Genomic DNA, 19,335 nt, shown 5'->3' on the forward strand with positions numbered 1-19,335 from the left:
GTTTATTCAATCAAATCTATATCCCCTAGTGGCTTTTCACAGCTAACTTTCCAGAGTGTATATGCATCACGCACTCTTCACTCATTCATCACTGACTGCATATATCAAATTACTTTCTGCAGGAGGTTTGATGAGAGCAGAGAGAAACTTTAACAAAAAGGGTTCAAGAGCTAAGAAAGAAATCTTCTTTTACCGAGTCCAGGGCTTTGCCTTTGTCCTGACAGGCAGCAAGTAAGTAAAGCACAGCTCTGAGTATGTATGGAGGGGGGCAGTCTCGATGGTCCTGTGCTAGCAGGAGGAAATTTCTTATGGCTAAAAACAATTCTGCTTCTGGGACAAACCTGCATTCAAGGAGATTGGAGCAGAGACAATTAAATCAGACATGCCTTACCCACTGATACATGTATGTAATGGCCACACAACCACTTGCATTGTATGCTCTTGGCTCACCTGTCTCCAAGGGTGTAGGCAAAGTATAAGAGGAGTATGAAGCAGTGTTGGTGGTTGCAAAGAGACTGATCCAAGGGGAGAGGTTCAGGGTTTTCAGCCAGGAGGAGAAGGCCTTCAGCAACTGTGTAGTTTAACTGAGGCAGACTCTTTTGTAGGAGCTCAGACATCTCTTGCTCTAGAAATAAAACTAATGTGAGCAGACAGGGGAAGGTCTATGCATAAGTAGAGACAAATAGGGGGGGACGGAGGCACCTGTCTTCCTATAACTCAAGCATATTAAATTAGTGAAGCTCCTGATATAAGAAATACCAAAGCCAACTTACTACCTCACAGTCTGCAAACAGTACATGAAACAGCAAGTGTATCTTCCTGATTTGGCGTGAATACAGGTGTAAGATCTGATATAACAGAGCTAGCCTTGAGGATGAAAAGAAACTTCTGTTTGAGGTTCCCAGCTCTTTGCTGATGCTGACAGTACAGTCACCGAGCACTGCCAGTAGAAAAGTAGATTTTGTGATGTGGAAACTTTCATCTTACTTATCTGGGACTTACCTATCGTGCAAAGCCATAGTATAGACAGAAAAAATAGAGTACGCCAGAGGGAAAAATGGACCTGAATTCCCAGATAAGGGTGACTCTGCAGCAACTAATATTATTGTAATTAATCCATGCACAGTGTGAATAAATGTCACCATGTAAACAAAACCATAGGCACATAGTCATTCAAGTAAAGTCAAACTCTTCTAAAGGCATTCTCTGACTTTTATCTCAATGGAGCAGTTTTAAAAAAGCTAGAAGGAAATCTCTAAATAGAACTCATACATGTTCCTGTGTCCCATCCCTTTCCTCATTTTTTCTTTGTCTTTTTTTTTCTTTGCCTAAATAGAGGCTGGCAACTAAACCTCACACTTGCCTTCTTGAGAAGAAGTTCTCTCCTTCTCTGTGGCAGAGTAAAGGCTCAGGCACAAGTTGCAGAGGAAGCTGGAGCAGGCCTGATTCAAGGCAGGATTACTGTAAAGAAGAGCAGAAAGATACAGTGAAGAAGGCTAGAAACATCTTCTTTACACGTCCAGTGTCACAAACTGTCTGCCAGAACTTTGGTTTACTCACTGATCATATTCAAACACCTGCCCTGTCACAACAGGACTCCAGGAGCCAACCCGGGCTTCCAGGAAAATCAAGACTTCCCAGAGAACAGACAGCTCCCAGTGGCAGATGCAATTAGTGATGACAACAGTGAGTAATTTCAGATGCCTTGTGATGATATAAACGCGGTGGGATACTCTCACAAACCTCAAATCCTGTATTCAAAGGAAGTCTTGCAAGTGCAGGGCCCTGAACTGTGCAGAGAAGGCTGTATGAGGGTAGCTCCCAATAACCGATTCCACTGGCAAACACCTCTGAGGAGTTTGCCACAGCAAACCATTTTGGCACAACGGTGTTTACAGAGTTGAACAAGGAAGAATACCAAGACATTTCCTAAAAGGGTGAGAACAGCTCTATTTCCAGGTATTACTCTTTGTCCAGTTATTCCGACAGCACATAATCAAACATCTTTGTAATGTACCATAGCATCCTTGTATTGTGCACTATTGTATTTAGAAACCCAGATCACTCCCCACACTCTGTTCCTAGCCACAAGTATCCCCAAACTGGTAACCTGGATGAGGGTGCTACGTATTTTGTTTACTCTTTTAATTAGATGCAGTCACAGGAAAGAGGAGGTAAAACATCTCTACAGACCAAAAGGAAGTCTCCCTCAGTCCTCCTCAACCTAGAAATCATAACCTCTGCCACACAACACCCCTTGCAATGCCTTCTGCTGAAGTCTTCCTCCTCCCTCCCGTTTCTTACACATTATAACAGCACAGGGAACAAAAGTAGTGGTAAAATGTGTCTTGGAAGCCAGGGTTCAGATGGAACAGATGCTACTGTTACTTCGTTACAAAACATCCACCAACTTCACAATTTAAAAGTCAGGCTGCTTTATCTCTGTCTGCATAGCTCACAGTGGAGCACAGGATTCTCACAAAGATGTGAAAATTTACCCTCACCCTTCCTGACTGCTTCTCCCTTCTCACACATCCAGCTTTTCCACAGACAGTTACTGTTTACATTTTGCTGTGAGATAGAACAGCTCTTGTGTCTTCTAGCCACCCTTGTTTAATTCAGGGGCATTAAATAAGGCATGATCTGCTTTCGTATCTGGAAATTTTTGACTTGCTCACAATGCACTTATCACAATACCTTTGTACAGAGCAAAATCTGGCCTTCAACTCCAGCGTCAGTCGGATGAAGCAGGAGGATGCTAGAGAGAAAGCAGGACACAAATGTCAAAGGAACACAGAATATGCATGTATCATAAGGGAAAATAGCAGACTGGCCCCCTAATCATCCCCACGCATCCCCACACAAACCTAGTGAACAGGGCAGGCCATCTCAGTAAGAATACATTTTAGGCCTTCTCTCCCACAGTAAACTATTGCAAGTTTGGTTTGGAGAGAACTCTGAGCTTTGTTTGTCTTCTCAGAAAGAGAACGGAAGATCTACACGTTTAGAAGAGAGGAATTCTGCATTACCTCTCTGATGCACAAAAAGCAAGGAATACGCAGAGTAAAGAGGAATTCTACATGATGAAAGCCCACCAACAATCCAGCAGGAACAATCCACAGGAAAAATCAGTTCTGAGTGTTCCAAGGGAAAAGATGAAGCCAATATAGTTTAATTATCAAAAATAAAATCTATCCAATCACTATTGCTAGACCAAATAACCCATTCATCCTCCTGAACATGACTGTGCACTCCATTCTTACTCATACAAACATGTCATATAATCCTCCACAAACAAAAGCTCATTGCCTCTGCAATATGCCACTGCAGCAAGTTCCATCAGTTAACAGCACAGAGAGCATGATTTCACACCATCCCCATACCCAGCTTTTTGGAGAACTTATTTCGCATGTTTGGCACCACTGTAAAGAGGGTATTAAGTGCTGATATGAAAACCTCCATCACTGAGGAGCTGACAGCCCTTTCCAGGTAGTTCTGTGGAAGGAAGAAAGGAACAGATGAGCGGGATGCAATACACACTGAAAGCAGCAGCTTGCCTCCTGCCTCCTGCCCTCCCAGAAAGCTAGATTCCTAAGTGCAAACAAATGGAGGAACAGTTCTTCCTCCAAAATGCCTGGTAGCAACTAACATTATTTCCCCTATAGCCCTGGACATAACTGCTCTTGCAGGTCCGATGGCTAACTCTCTGGCACAGTATACAACACAGCACACACACTGAAGTGCAGCTGACTTCAGTAGCACTGAACACCTGTGCTTCAGAGTTTTATTGGGCAGCAGCAAACACAAGCATTAAAGTTCAGCACTAAAATGTTTAGAGCAGGATGACTCAACTCACCCTTGCTGAAGGTCACTGGGCAATTTTACCACAGTCCATTAACTTTTACCCAAATTCAATGAGCAAGAAACAGCACTATGAATTTCTCCACCCTCTGAGACTATATACTCCTATTTGCATGAACTATATAATAAATACCAAAGTTAGCTCTGGAGAGGTAGCAAATGCCCCTGCTATTCTAGGTTTACTCTACAAGCTCTCTTCCCCAAAAGACTTGTGCCACCTACTGTTGGTGCTTGAGAGCACCTTTCCAGGTACCCAAGGAACAGACCAAGTCCAAAAGAAATCCTACCATGACCATGGGGATGCAGAGACTGTCACAGATCCTCAACAGGAACTCAGAAAAGTTGCTCAGCGTCTCCTTATTCTCTGAGCTGGGGGCAGTGAAAGCGTTCTCCTGGGCCATGGGGTCACTCTGTAATTCCACTGCTAACCTACAAACACACAGCAGGTACCAGAAGAGAGAGGAACACTCCTCACTCCGTAAAGGAAGTCAGAACCACCACACTTTCACCATGAAGAGCCCCACAGATATCTAATAGCTTGGAAACAAAAGAATACAGCAATAGCACAGATCTACCTCTTGACTGAATTCAATAAAAGTCAGCAATGTTGCTCAACAGGACTGTGCATTGGGAAAGGAAGACTTAGCTTCTCTGAAGAAAATATCTGCTGAGGAAGGCCCTAGTGTGGCAAGATTAAAGGTATGCAGCCAGGCCAGAGTGCCATTTAGCTAATCTAAAAATCATGACAGAGCCCCAGCTTCCCCTTCAGCACAACCCCGAGACACAGGGTCAGCGTAGACAGGGACATTTGCTTCTTTTGACTGAATTATCTCATTAAGTAATGTAAGGCAAAATAACCGAGGCGACCAGACTTGTCTAACGGCAGATCTGGTTTCATACACAAACTCATCTGTCACCTCTTTCTATGCAGCAAACAGTGAGAGAGAGCCCTCATTCAGCAAAACAATAAAAGCTGATGACTGTAAACTCACTTGCAGTAACAAGTTACAGATATGAGTGAATACAAGGTCAGCAACTGGAACAGATACATATTTATTGCATGGTTAACCCCTTTATCAGTGAGATCACATAATCTAGGGCACAAGAAGATATTTTCACACATACCTCCCCCAACAGTTCTTACCTCACTGCAACTTTTGACCAAAGGCATGAGAGAATCTGATAGGTCTGAGTCACATTTCTTAGGGGACACATACAGATGCGACAAAATTTTCACTATCACTACGTATTTCTCCTTCTACTGTTTTACTGACAAGTGCCATGCATTAAACCCACCTGTATTATTTCAGTGGTGGGGTTTGATAGAGGAACTCAGTCACAAGGACAGACGGACAGACACACGCACAGTACCCATCAATACCCTTTCCTTGTCCTCACCTGCAAGCATTTCTGAAACTTTCCAGGGTGTTGAGTAATAGCTGTCCATGTCTCCAAGAAACTCTACTAAGACTCTGGGACATCGATAACAGGAGATCACCCTGCTAAAGGACAGAAGTCTTCAAAATGTTGTATTCACTGTCAGAAAAAAAATGTATCTCCTCTTTGATACCAGCAGCAGGAGGAACAACATACTTCAATCCCTTCTTTTGCACAGATGGTTTTTACTGTTGTGCTCTCCCTAGGGAGAGCAGAGTTAAAAGATTTACTCTGCTTTTCCTATGGAAGAAAGAATTACAAAGCTACCAGTTCTGCACTGCTCTGACCCTTGGGCAGTACAGCAGTATAGCCTGTATTGCCATGGTTTGGTCTGAGTTTTAAGCAGCTCAGCTTCAAACCCTTCTGGGAAAACTTGGGTGTTTTGTTTTTTTTTTTTTAATTTTGTTCCTTCCATTTACTCTTCACACAACACTGCTCAGAAATCTCTACTTAGGCTCATATTTGTAAGAAATTATCCATGTACTGATCCTTGTTCCAACACAGCATCCTGAGTTCAGACAGAAGCCAACTGCAGGGTCAGAGTTTGTCATCTGTCCAAACTGTGAACAAACCACTTGGAACTCAAAATCTGCCATTAAACCTTAACCAGCTATGGTGGTCTTCTCTGAATACCACCAGAGCAGGACACAGCAATGCATTGGTGTTTGGCAGTTCAGAATTCTTTACATTTCCCCATTTGATACTGTGACACCTTATCACAGCTACAATAATTCCCCCTTTACTCTCATTAAACGTAGACTGGATGTCTTTAATATTTTGCCTAATTTTCTTTCTGTAAAGCTTTTTATCCTGAATGGGACACAAAGCTCTGTGTGTGCAAACAGACTAACCAACATTTACCTGTGGGGTAGAAAGCTATTCTGTTTTCTCCAGGCAGAGAAGACAGGCATTAGATACAAAACAAAGCGGACCTAAGGACAGACAGTTCAGCAGGCATTTGGAATTCTGGTACCCCTACAAGATGCTCTTGCCACTCCAGACATGCAATCTAAACTTTCATGGCCCTAAGGACAGAGCAAGAAGATTCAGCCCTTGTCTCGTCACTAGCCATCAGTTATGAGAGTTCTCCTGACATGTCCACAGGTCCCAGCACTGCATCACATTAAGTGCATATTCCAGGAACAGGAAAGAATTTGCAGTTCAAGTAGTAGCTACCAATTCCCTTGCTGAGGAATCACTGTGCATACAACGTGACTGTCTTGGTCTGAAGGCACAGTAAGAGATGTTCATTGCCAAAAAATAGATTGACTAACATAGCCTACACGGCAGGGGCCAAAAGAAGGGGAGGTCCAAATTACCTTGAAGCACTGAACATATAAAGAGAGCAGCATACTTAAATGACGCCCCACATATTTTCACTGATTTAGAAAAAGCACTCACTAGCATCCATCTTCATAGACAAAGATTGTTACCATCTCAAGCCACGAGGATCAAAAGAAACACCAGAGACTACAACAGTCACAGGTAAGGAGATGGAAAATACATGCCACTTCCACATGCGGTGCTAGGAGGATAATCTCCGTCCTGCTTGGTACTACCAAAGAGCACAATATCTCTTGACTTACTGCATGCATGTTGCTACTCTGTGGTGGGGAAAGGTCAGCACATCGCTTCAGCAATGCCTCCAGCAGTTTCTGCAGCTTTTCATATGGGACTGGAGGGGAGCTCAAATGGTCCTTCCTGAACAAGCAGAAAGAAAGACAGCGTGCATGTTTTCTGCTGGGGACATTCTGCATGAGAATACAACACCAGCAGAACTAACTTCTCTTTGGACAGCAATATGCCACTGCCACTTCTCTCCAGCACAGCACACAAAAGTCAGGATGTCTGAATAGTGCCTTCTCCAGATGTGAACACAAACACACCCTCACCACATTGAGCGTCCATTCCCACTACAGTCAAGAACCATATAACTGTGCAAGGTCTTATGCTTGCTCTTATCTGTTTAGATGGGCCACAGTGTGCCAAAGCCACAGCAGCTGCAGAACAAGCCTGCTGGGGATGCTAGGTCCTTGATGCACCAGCTTGCTGCCTACCACAGCTTCATCACCCTCGCATCCCTGGCAGGTGGGTGGGAAGCTAGCTCTGCTGTACCCATGCCTATCTATCTCAGCCAGAATTCCCACTGCAGAGCACACTCACCCACACAGACACAGGGGAGCTGCAGAGACCAACATTTCTTCAGATCTATCTGAAGAAAAAGCCTGTAAATACTTTCCTGCCTACCTCAGAAAAGCTGCCACAGCTTTCACAGCCTCCATTTCCACCTCCAGCACTGGGCAGTCCACTGTCTTCATCAAAACATCAATGGCATCTATACATACACCTCGGTTTGTGAATAATTTGATTTCCACTGGTTGCCTGCAAAGAGGAAACAGAGTAAGCGAGGAGAATACTGTCAGGTTATGTAACTGCATTGCCCTCTCCTTATTTGACCAAATGGACCGCTGAGCCATGTGGTTCCAGCCATGATTTTTAGTATTCAGAGCCAGCTGCTCAAAAGGATGCAGTCTCAAACTTGAGTAGGTGGAGGGTTTGCTACAAAGAGTGAACTTCAGCAGGTCTGGAGTCCTACTAGGATGAAAAGAACCCACAGCCTGAATAACTGTGTTACTGCGCCCACAAATACTGACATGAAAAACACAAGAAAAAAGAGGCTCTGCAAAACACATTCCCTGTGTAGGACTTTATGCTGAGGCCATCTGCTCTGGCATTTGTAGGTTCATCTAGCAATTCATATTTCTGAGTAAACAAGCAAACACTACCATCCTAGAAAAAGGACAACGCCATGAGAATAGCTTCTCTAAAAGTCCTGCACTGATTCTAGTGCCAGATGCTGCCAGAAGGACAGGAACTTTCAAGAACTCGAAAAGTAAACAGGAAAAAAAACGACAACCATAATTCAATTCTTGATAGTGACCATTTTGGTCATCTGATCACTTTGTGATCCAACGCCTTTGAGCATTCAGCATGAGAGCATGGAGGGATGACAAGCTATTAATCTCATTATTGGCAGAGATGTACAAGTGGCAGACTGTGCTCATCTGACTCCTGGAAAGTCAGGTACAGTCATGAAGGAGAGGAGAAGACAAGCAGCTACATGTGGAAAAGAGGCATTAATGGTCTGCCAGAAGGCATCTCCAAAAGCAAAGCAAGAAAAGAAGCAGAGCATGACAGCAGCCAGACTTGGAAGCCAGAGTATTCCCTGTTACTCCATTTTCATAGACATGACAGACTAAGGCAAGCCAGGAGCACGTGCTCCCATGCACAAATGGGAGAGAAGAATCAACTGCAGTAGAAATTAAATTAGTAGCTCAGCTGCAGGGCAAAAAGTGAACAGAGGCAGAGCCACTCTTTAGCCACTCAGTGGGATCAAATTCAGCTTGGCAAGTCACCTCACGTTCTGCTGCGAGAAAAGGCTGAGAGGTGGGCAAGGCAGGGATAAGGCCAAGGAACACAGGCACCAGGACTAGCCTCTGGCCCAAGCCATAAGTGATGTGCTAAACTTCAAGTTGTTTCTACTTACACTCTAATTTTATTAATCCCTTCTATTTCCTTCCTTTAATCACTGACCCTCTGAAGTAAAACACATCAGGAAAAAAAGTCTTCACTGACTCATGCAGGGAGGAAGGGATGGAGGAGTACTGCTGACTCACCCAAGAGGCACAAACCCACTTGCAATATGGTGTACTATGATGTCTGCAGGGCCTGGGGAAAAAATGCATTAAATACAGCACTCCTGCACCTTCCTGCAGCCCCTTGTCCTTGGATCCCAAACTCTGCGTGCCACTCTGGTTGTGCTGGGAGAGAAAAGGAGCACTCCAGGGAGAGCTACCCACCATTCCTGACACTTCTGACAGTGCCAACTCAGGCAGTACATCTTGTCTGGATAACATCAGAGCGTGGGGGTCAATTACAGAGTAAGAGAACCCAGCTGCAAGGAAAACCAAGAAAAGATGTTCCAGCATGAGACCATTTTCTCCATATGATACCGTTTAAAATAAAGTGACATTTTAAATGTAAGCCTCTGAGAAACAGGACGTGTGTGCTAGAAAATGAGAGTAATTGCACAGAGCATTCTCTTTGTTTTACAAGCGTAAATGCTGTAATTAGTGTTTCCCACATTCTGGTTTCTCTTTCTGACAGATCCCACACTGGCCTCATCACAATGTTCTTCATCCTTTTTACCCTACCACTTGCTACAAAAATTGACTGACATTTCCAAAATTCAGCTCCAGGGCTCTCTTGGGGGACCTAAGTGGCAAAAACAAGATTCTGTCACTAGCATGACACAACAAGAACAAGATCATATGGGCAGGAACAGGAAGCACAGAAGAAAAACAAGCCAGAGTATGTTATTCCTCAGCAGAAAACAAGGGGAGAAACTGACAGAACGCATTAATCGTTCGGCCTGGAATTTGTTTTTGCTGTTTGAATTTAGCTCAGATGAAGACAGAGGACTAGAAGCCATGCAATTTACATGCTCTATTTTGTCACTTAGCAGGAGCCAGCTGGCTCACATACACCTGGACTTTTCTAGCTTTTCCCTCCTTTTATGCCTACAGCCGAAAGGAGAATTCACCTCCCAGATTGCCAAGGAAGCAGGGAGAGGCAGATGTACTGGTGGAAGTGAGCACAAAGAAGACAAGCTGCGAGATTTGGAAACAGCTATCAGGCCCTTCTTCACAGGAATAAGGGTTTGCTCAGCAACATACCTCAAACACAAAGGCTCGAGAGGTGTAGATATTTGGCCTTGGAAAAAGAACTCAAAAGCACAACAGTTTCCATTTTAGGGCACCAAACTCTGCATGTGTGAGCCTGATGGGGGGCAACCCCTTACCGTTTCAGTATTTCAGTGAAGAGCAGGAGCCCTTGCTTGTGTAACTCCACATTGTTCAACTGCAGGACATCCTGGAGACTCCTCACCAGAGATTCTATGCCTGCAACATTCAAGAGAAGTCACAGAGGAGGATTTCAACACCCCCCAAATTCCAGGATGGGAACAAAACAAATATTTGAAAGGAAGGAAGATTTGAACAATCATTCTTCTGAGCCACTGGGAGAAACAACTGCTCAAGCCATCATATTCGCTCAGCTCCCTGATAACAGGCATCAGCCCCCACTGCTGAAGGGAAGTCCAGAAGAGCAGAAGTAATTTGGCCTTTCTTCCTAAATGCACCTTTGACATGTTCTCAGAAACACCTAGTAGTAACTCCTGATAATTAGTTATTACTAGCAGTCAGGTTACAGTAACAGTCATGGCAACTGGTTGTTGTAGTGGATGCATGCTCATCAGAAACTCATTAGGACAATGACACTGTAAATTCAAGCCGTGGTAGACATCACAAATGGGTCTGATAGGTACTCATTCTCAGTCCTTTATCCATCCTGACTAGAAACTGTGATTTTGTGTAAAGCGCTGAAATTCAGCTAGAGGCACAACAAATGCCAGCGATATTACTCGCGGTCACTGTCAGAAAGGCTGATGACTCACCATATACTGTGTGACACTTGGAGAAGAAAAGGCGCTCTTCAGTAAGGAGAAGCAGCGTGCAATACACTGACCAGATGAGAATTTCACTGTTGCACATGAGGCACTCAAACAGGAATTCTGTGAAAACGTACAGACAAATAAGGTCACCCTGGTAAGAGGCTCACAGCACGGCACAGCTGCTCCTAGAATAGAGCAGAGGAAGGAGGAAGAAAGCGGGAATCACAGTGACAGCCAGGGGGAGAGTGGATGTATTATGAAATGGAAGGAATGGAGGATGGAGTGGATACTCAGAGGCATGCTAGCCTTCAAAACACGGTGACTGGAGAGCAGAGTCCCCCAGGCAGGCTTCTTCTCAGCGCAAACTTATCAGGCAGGAGCTGAATTGTGGCTCTAGCCTCTGGCGTAAATGAAGTCACAAAGCAAGCTTTAACACATGCAGTGATCTTTTTTTTCCTATGAACTTTCGCATCTCACAAGGAATTTGCAAAATCAAAGCGCTTCTGTCTTCTGGGAATAGAGTGAGCAATGAGCCATCTCCCACAGCTATATTTTAAAGCCAGATCTACAAGATCAAATTCTATGAAAATTTACAATATTTAGTATTGATGGGAACCCAGCGAGTTTAGCCTTTGCACCTATACTTCAAGAGGTTCCTTGACCTCAAGGACTTGTCCAAATTCTTGCTGAGGAAATCCCATTTTGCTTGTTGACAGCTGCTTCTATACTTTCAGTTGAAAACTCAATCTTCACTACTGTTTCTAAAATCACATTAGACATTTCTAGTGATAATAAAAGGTCATTGCATAGATGATTATGTCATCAGTGGATTTCATGGAGCCAGATTGATTCCTAGAACAAAAAGCCAGGGAGATGGACAATACAATATTATTGCACTTCTTCACCTGGGACATCAGCATGGATAAAGGCAGGAGCATATCTGCTGGGAGAGTGAACCAGCACTGCAGCCATACAGTGAGAGCTTGCTGCCTGTAACATCTCATCTCTGGTCAACAAAAGCTGTCAGGAAACAAAAGCAAAAAGGAGTGAGGAAGTCAACTGTGCACTTATCAGTTGTAACAGTTTCCTCTAAACTTTAAAATTTAAACATAAATGAAGGCCGCTCTTTTGACATGCATTTCATCGGTTAAACTTGGCAAGGCAAAATAAAACACTGCATCAAACGCACTCAGAAATGCAGTGTGAGAACCACAATAAATAAGATTATGAGTATGAATAGCTCCACCTCGATATTTAGTCATGTTGGCACTACCAGAGCTGTATCAGAACTAAAGTGTCAGTGAGTAAAACCAGAGGAGGCCAAAAGGAAAACACCAGGATGCAGGAATGAACCATGAGGAGACCTATGGTGGTGTCTGCATTTTCCACTGCAGCCTCTGTTGCTGGTCAGTGTTGGCAGCAGCACCCAAATGCCTCAAATAAAAATTCAATACAAGCTATCAAACTCTTATATCCACCAACAATTCATCTCAGAACAAGGGATAATGTGTTAAAAAGTCATAGGTTGCATGCTGTAAGACTACTTCATCAATCACCTTTTTGAGAATGAGTGGAAGTGGATTTTCCCCTTCTAACAAATCAGAGTTTTCAGACTCTTCTTCTGTTTTTGGATTATTCATAAGAATGGATACAAAATGTTCAGATTTCAGCAGCTCCTTTAGCAAACCTGCAAAAAGGGGAGCAAAAGCGAGCATCATAATGGACATGGGATTAATTTAGAAGTACTTACAGCCTAGGTCAGTTTCCTTCTCTTTCCAGCACTCCGAGCAAAGACAAGATGAGCCACGCATCTTGCAACCCCTTGTTACAGGTTCTTTTTGCCAGGTCTGATTGCTCCCCATTCCTGAGAGATCTGCATGTGCAGTAATAAATGACTCCCCGCGCCTTCTACTTGCACTGTCTTTCCCCTTAAATTGTTTCTTTAGAGAGCTCTTGACTTGCATTTTTCTCCACACTACAGCCAAGGACCAAACAGTTAAGTAGATAATTTCCCTGGAATACTTCCTAGAGCCATGGCATTTATCTTCCCTTTCTACTTTCTCAGGCTCTTACAGAAATGGCTGCATTCTGTTAAAGGACATCCACACATACAAAACCCAAAAAAACAACTTCAGTATAGAAGTATAGAGCACTGCTACAGGTATTGATGCAAATCATCTGTACACATCAGCACAAATTCACAGGAGACAAGGCCCGAGCTCAGCTTCCTAAGAAGACATCATCCTTTTCTAGCAGCTGAGTAGATCTGAGGAGCAATCCAATTCCTGCTTACCTCCTACAAGGAAAAGGAAATCCCTGGATGGTTTGCAAACAAACAGTGCCAGGAAGGCTGAAACTGTGCTCTCCGCCAACAGCTGGTAAGTGCAATATGAAGAATAAATGTCCCAAACTGACCCTTCCGTATGTTACTCTGTCCTGGTGCTCTGCAAAACCCACCTGTCTGTACATTGTGTTTGCATTCAGGTAGTTTGAGTCTGGTAACATCGTATTCAGGCAAGTCAAATCATGGTGCAAACCCTGAGGAAACTTTGAAAATGAATCAGTGCGAGGCAACCATGGGGCTTTAAGGGACAACAGAGGCTGGGGGAGCACAACAGCAGGTCTGGGTCATTTCACTGCTGTGTAGTTACGGAAAGGATCAATTGCTTAAACGAGCAGAAAAACAGCTCCTCTAGAGCCCGACCCATATCAGGGTATCTACACCATCCAAGGATTTCTACTTTGCTCTAATCCTTCCCTTGCACCTTGCAGTTTCTCTCAGCAGTGCCTTACCCAAGCAATTAACCTGCAGCTCCTTTGTCTGCGCATGGCCGAAAGTATTCAAGAAGAGGCTACACAGCCTTTCTTCGAAGTGTGCTGAGAGCTTTTCTGTGCCAACAGGAGAGGAGTACAGCTTGCCATACAAGTAGCAGACAGCAGCCTTTACACCTTCATTTGGGTACATCAAGCCCACCAGCAGATGATCCACTAAATTACCTAGCGTGAAGAACAGAAATGGCAGGCATTCATACCAGTGAACTGACTTGTGAACTGACTTTTTTAAAGCATCAGCCTATTTCCCTTGAAAACTTGTGCTGCGATTTAAATTCAGTAGGCAGCCAAGCACCACACAGCCACTGACTATATCCTCTCCCAGTCAAAACCAGTACAACTTGCACAAGCCCACTGCACAGACTGATGTACACAGATTAACAAATACCAGTGAACATTGTGCTACCTCACCACTGTCTCTCCCTCTGATCCAGTCAAACATTTAGGGACATAGGAAATGCTTCTAAGAGCCTCTGAGCAGAGGTACAGTAAAAAATGGCCTGAGGAGAAAACTGTTCATCATACGGATTTCCACCACCCCAGCTACTTCCACAAAGAGCTAAGTATGCTCACCAGACCCCAGAGGCTGAACCAAGGAGAGGAAAACTAAATGTCTATTGCTCACAAGGCATATTGACAAACACAATTCTCAGAGGCTGTTTGTGTCACGATGGCTAAGAGCACAACGCCAAGCCTACTACTGAGTAGACCAGCAACCCAGGAGGTCTGCATGCCACTTCATCTTCTGCGACAGGATTCTTGTGCGACCTTTGTAAACGCACACAGCAGGGGAAAGACAGTGCATGCATGCTTATGTGTATTAGGGCTGTGACTACAACCCTTCAGTGGAGCGTGACAGGCTACTCACTGTGCTCGACCACCAGTATGTCAGCAAAGACTGGGATGGCATCTGCCAGCTTGCCCAAGAGAGTGAACGTGGGCAGGCTGCCTCTCCTGGTAGTTGCTTTGCGCAGCTGTAGAGGAGGCAGAGGAAGGAAATATTTCACAGCTGAGAACACAGTACACAGGTAGAAAGACACAAAAAACAGTAAGCTCTCTGTGATGCACCACGCTCCAAAACAGGATCTTCACCTAAACCGGGTCCTTTCACCATTTAGGGTAAATCAGAGGAAAACTCTGAACACACCTATTAAGTCTCCAAAATGCAGCAGTGTTTCTTTAATTTATCCAAGAAATCTTCTTGTTGCCCCTTTCCCCTCCACCTCCTATAAGAGCAGACGAACCAGCTAAACTTCTCCCTGCTTTTGCTATTTCTCAATTTTTTGTACCCCATAGGACCACCACAAACTTAGGAATAAAGACGGCAGAAGGCTGTGAAAGCTCCTCATTCCACTGACGCAGAAAAGGAGGAAAAGAAGAATCTGAGGAAAACACACAGCTTCATTAAAGCATTATGAAGCCACACAGCTACAGCGTGCTGTGGGAGCAATAGGAAAACTCCAGAGAAGACACCAATGCCAAAATCACTGCAGGGGAACTGGCATTAGGACATCCCACTACAGTAGGAGCTGCATCCCAATGCAGTAGCTGCAGTTTCACAGAGCCTCTCATTCTCATCTCTTCAGCCCCTGAAGAACAGAAGGGAAGGGCAGGGAATTCATCTTCACTGACCTCTTTTTGGCTTTCATCCAGAATGCAGCGCAAGTACTGCTCTGACTTCAGCTCCACTATAAGCTGCACCAGAACTAGGCAGAAGAAATGGGATCAGTAATTCACATCGAAGAGCACTCACAATCCATCCTCCACAGGGCTTTAGCAGGCCAGTGAGCAAAGAGCTTAGCCATTAAATGAGCGTGGAGGTGCTGAGAGAGCAGGGTAACAGCAGAGCCCCAATGCTATTACTTCTGATAGCCCAGCTGAGGCTCTCTGCAGCAACATTACAGCAGCAATCCCATTCTAGCAGCATCACAAACCATGCATGGAAATGACAAAGGGTGTATCAGGACATCAAGTAAACATAAGGAAGGGAAGGAAACAAAGCTCAAGTTTGAAACCATGAAAAAATCTGATAATTGAATAGAGCAGGCATCCCACAGTATGAAAACTGGCCTTTAAAAACAGCCTTGCAGAGAAGGTAACATTACAGTCTACCAGACACATGCATTCCTTTCCAGAAAGTGAGGCCCGGCTCATCTTTGTGACTCTTGACTGAGGCACAGTGCAGAATATCACTCCATACAATTTCATCAAGCTGGTCTGGATACATCTTCTTGTCATGGCATGACTCATTTCAAACAGGGCACACTGTACTCTAACACATTCTTTTTATTCATATTCTAAGAAAGCATTAAAAAAAAATACCAGAGATTTCTAGGTGTACCATCTCTTGGTATATCCAGGGCAATACTGTGAGTTAATCTAGGAGACCTACTTTAGATGAAGAGCCAAGTTTCTGAGCAGAGGCGTATCTTGAGGCAGGTGATATATAGGTGATTTAATGGCCCTTTCTTGCCTGGAACTCTCAGAATTTCTAAGAACTTTCAATAATTAGGTATCATTAAGTTAAATTTCCTCAGTTTGAAATCATCCACCTCTCAGCAGAACTGCATCATGACAGAAAGATTTCTCATCTTTGCAACACATTTCAAGCACGTGTCTGAAAACTGATACCTCTCTGAAAGGAGCTGGTCACATCACCTTTCATCTCTCATGGCTGGACAGGAGGAAATCACTGCTCTGTGAATATCACAAGACTCAGCAGAGACGCCCAAGGTTAATAGGACTGCAGACATCCCTTCTCAGCCCTGCAGGCGTTTCCTCCAGATTACAAATGAAGGACTGCACAGAGAGAGGAATCTAAAAGCTGTACAGCTACATCCCAAATACTGTTTGTCCTGAGGAGGAAGCACTAGATTCTAAAGCTCTGTGAAGCCAATATGAAGATTTCCATTTGGTCAGGTCCAAAGATGGGGCTTTATTTACCAATGCTACCCATCTGTTGGCACACACAGAACCAGAGGGAGAAACACTAAGATTTAAATGTGCATGCACTTCACACACATACAACCCAAAATATTGCAATGGTCTTCTTATCACTTTTGCAATTGGCAGAAAATAGAAGCTCTTCCTAATTCAAGCTGTGCAGAAGCTGTGCGCCTCACTACCACTATCAGATAAGATGAATGCCTCTCACAAACTGCCACTGACTGGGACAAGGCATCTGCAGCTCACCTTCTTCAAACTGGTCCCGAGTATCGCTGTCTTCCACAGCATGACACATCCCTAAAAGATAAAGCACAATCAATTGTGGAACTCATTCCTGCTTGTGATCATCAGTGCTGTAAAGCCTTCTTGTAAAAACAGCTGCACATTATTTCAGTACTGGTTTGCTTCCCCCTGCTTCACATGAGGCCAGTCTGATTCCATCAGAGGAGGGTAGATTCTGCAAAAGGTGCCCTCATAACGAGGAAAAAGGGACGAGGTGTTCTGTTTTCTCAGAATTTTTAATGTACTCTGTAGCTGAAGTCAGTGGCTCCACCTATGTAGGTAAACATGAAACTGCGAACATCACTGCACGTCAGTGCACGGTCCAACATCATACATCTGAACTACAACACTACAGAATGACACAAGTCACAGCCCACCTGTGAGATGTCCTTCCTATCTTACTCTTATTCTTACTCATCACCAAGTCTTCTCCCTCCACTGTACTGAAAATGCCAATCAACTACAGCAAAATCACAAAGCTGTCCCCCCAAAATTTAATTGTATATCTTTTCAGAGAGGCACACAGGCTGATTATTTAAAAATGGAGCACTGAAATGCAAGTAAAGCTCTGTCTTCTGGGGTATTTGGTTTAGGATCCTACAGTGTACGAATGAACTGGCCATAAGCACTACTCCCTCCACATCTGTATAGGGTTGTGTGCAGACAGTGCTCAATAAAAATCTGTGTGATCAAGAGAACAAAACCTGCACAACATTCTAACAAAGCTGTTTCCAATGTGCAAAGCACAGTTTGTGCTGAGAAACCAGCTGGGAAACGCAGATTGAATTATTCAGTGTTGTGGCAGGGAAAGGGGCTTGTAAATCACCTCGTGCAAAACATGTATCTGTGATGTGCAAATGAGATTGTGGACTTCAAGGAACACAGTATAATTGCTCTTTGAAAGCATTTGCATTCATACCCTCCACCTTTCTCTTCCAGCCTGACCGTTCCCTCATTTACACTATTATTTCTCCTCTGACAAGATTTTAGATATTTCAAAGACCTTGCCCACAGCACTGCTATGCAAACAGAAACAGTGAGAGATGTTCGAGATCTGAGGGATCGCTATTGGAAAGGCACTTTCTGACATCTCTCTGAACGCTGCGTTCTGCTGGGAGCCTGACCCACCAGGAAGAAGCAGGTGTTGTAGTCCTACAGCTAGAAGAATTTCAACAAATATAATGTGACAGCGGGGGAAAAAAATACTGTGTAGGTTACTATCCGATAGTAAATCCTGTAACACCCTTTTTAAGCTCACACTTCCATTTCTGTGTGGATTTTCATATAGCATCACAAGATGAGAAAGCACTGAGGCATGAGACCAGAGCAGAGGGAGTTCTGGGAAGAGCCATAAAAGCCAGAGTGCTCAGTTCTCCATAAAGACTTTAAAGATCTGTCAAGATGCTTAGGAAAGCTGTGGGAGCTTTATTAACATGCCAGATCTGTTTCTTGGGGAAGAGGGAAATTAATTACCCTATTCTAGTTGGAATGATAGGCCCTTTTCTATGGGGAACAATGACACGTAACAGAGAACATTGGCGGAATTATGGAATTGGACATCTCAGTGGTCTATTGCCCTTTTTGGGGGGGTATTGAATGTGGAGAAACCTGGGTCAGGGAAATCCCAGATATGTGTACAGACTGAGAGAAGACCTCATTGAGAGCAGCCCTGTGGAGAAGTACTTGGGGGAATTCTGGTGGATTAAAAGCTCAACGTAAGCCAGTAGTGTGTGCTTGCAGCATGGAAGGCCAACAGTATCCTGGGCTGCATCAGAAGAGGGGTGGCCAGCAGGGTGTGGGAGGGGATTGTCCCCCTCTGCTCAGTCCTTGCGAGGTCATACTTTGAATAACGCATCCAGGCCTGGGGCCCCCCACTAAAAGAAAGATGTGGAGCTGTTGGAGCAGATCCAGAGGAGGCCACAAGATGCTCAGAGGGCTAGAGTACCTCTCCTATGAAGACTGGCTGAGGGAGCTGGGCTTGTTCAGCCTGGAGAAGAGAAGGCTGCGAGGAGACCTCATTGCGGCCTGCCAGTACTTCAATGGAGCTTACATGCAGAAGGGGGACTGACATTTTACATGGGTAGATAACGACAGCACAAGGTGGAACCATTTTCAACTAAAAGAGGGGACATTTAGCTTAGATGTCAGGAAAAAATTTCACTCAGTGGGCAGTGGAGTGGTGGCACAGGCTACCCAGAGAGCTGTGGGTGCCCCATCCCTGGAGGTTCAAGGCCAGGTTGGATGGGGCCCTGGGCAGCCTGAGCTGTGGGGTGGCAGTACTGCTCACGGCACAGGGTGGGACTGGATAGGCTCAGAGGTCCCTCCAATCCAAGCCTATGAAAAGGGAACTCCTTGATGCTGTGTTAGGCCGTGTGAGAGCTCTTACCGAAGAGCGTTCCTACCAGACAGAGGCAGCCCCTCTCGTCTGGAGCCAGCAGCTGGACGACCGGCAGCGCCTGCCAGGC

At 44.5% G+C, this 19,335-nt stretch overlaps 1 protein-coding gene across 1 annotated transcript in view; it reads right to left on the reverse strand.

The window, feature by feature from the left end:
• The window catches only part of MEI1 (meiotic double-stranded break formation protein 1), a 36,614-nt gene extending 17,285 nt beyond the window's left edge, over positions 1-19,329 (reverse strand). The window contains exons 1-18 of the mRNA XM_021383952.1: positions 19,257-19,329; positions 16,835-16,885; positions 15,275-15,348; positions 14,511-14,616; positions 13,604-13,807; positions 12,367-12,497; positions 11,716-11,830; positions 10,814-10,930; positions 10,160-10,259; positions 7,546-7,680; positions 6,885-6,999; positions 5,260-5,363; positions 4,149-4,290; positions 3,384-3,495; positions 2,698-2,758; positions 1,364-1,461; positions 451-625; positions 194-341 (exon numbers count right to left, since the gene is read on the reverse strand). Coding sequence (XP_021239627.1) covers positions 194-341; positions 451-625; positions 1,364-1,461; positions 2,698-2,758; positions 3,384-3,495; positions 4,149-4,290; positions 5,260-5,363; positions 6,885-6,999; positions 7,546-7,680; positions 10,160-10,259; positions 10,814-10,930; positions 11,716-11,830; positions 12,367-12,497; positions 13,604-13,807; positions 14,511-14,616; positions 15,275-15,348; positions 16,835-16,883 — 1,986 coding nt within the window. The 5' untranslated portion in view covers positions 16,884-16,885; positions 19,257-19,329. The remainder of the gene's footprint in view (positions 1-193; positions 342-450; positions 626-1,363; positions 1,462-2,697; positions 2,759-3,383; positions 3,496-4,148; positions 4,291-5,259; positions 5,364-6,884; positions 7,000-7,545; positions 7,681-10,159; positions 10,260-10,813; positions 10,931-11,715; positions 11,831-12,366; positions 12,498-13,603; positions 13,808-14,510; positions 14,617-15,274; positions 15,349-16,834; positions 16,886-19,256) is intronic.

The sequence above is a fragment of the Numida meleagris genome, chromosome 1 (assembly GCF_002078875.1).
Source record: "Numida meleagris isolate 19003 breed g44 Domestic line chromosome 1, NumMel1.0, whole genome shotgun sequence".
Classification (NCBI taxonomy): Eukaryota; Metazoa; Chordata; class Aves; order Galliformes; family Numididae; genus Numida; species Numida meleagris.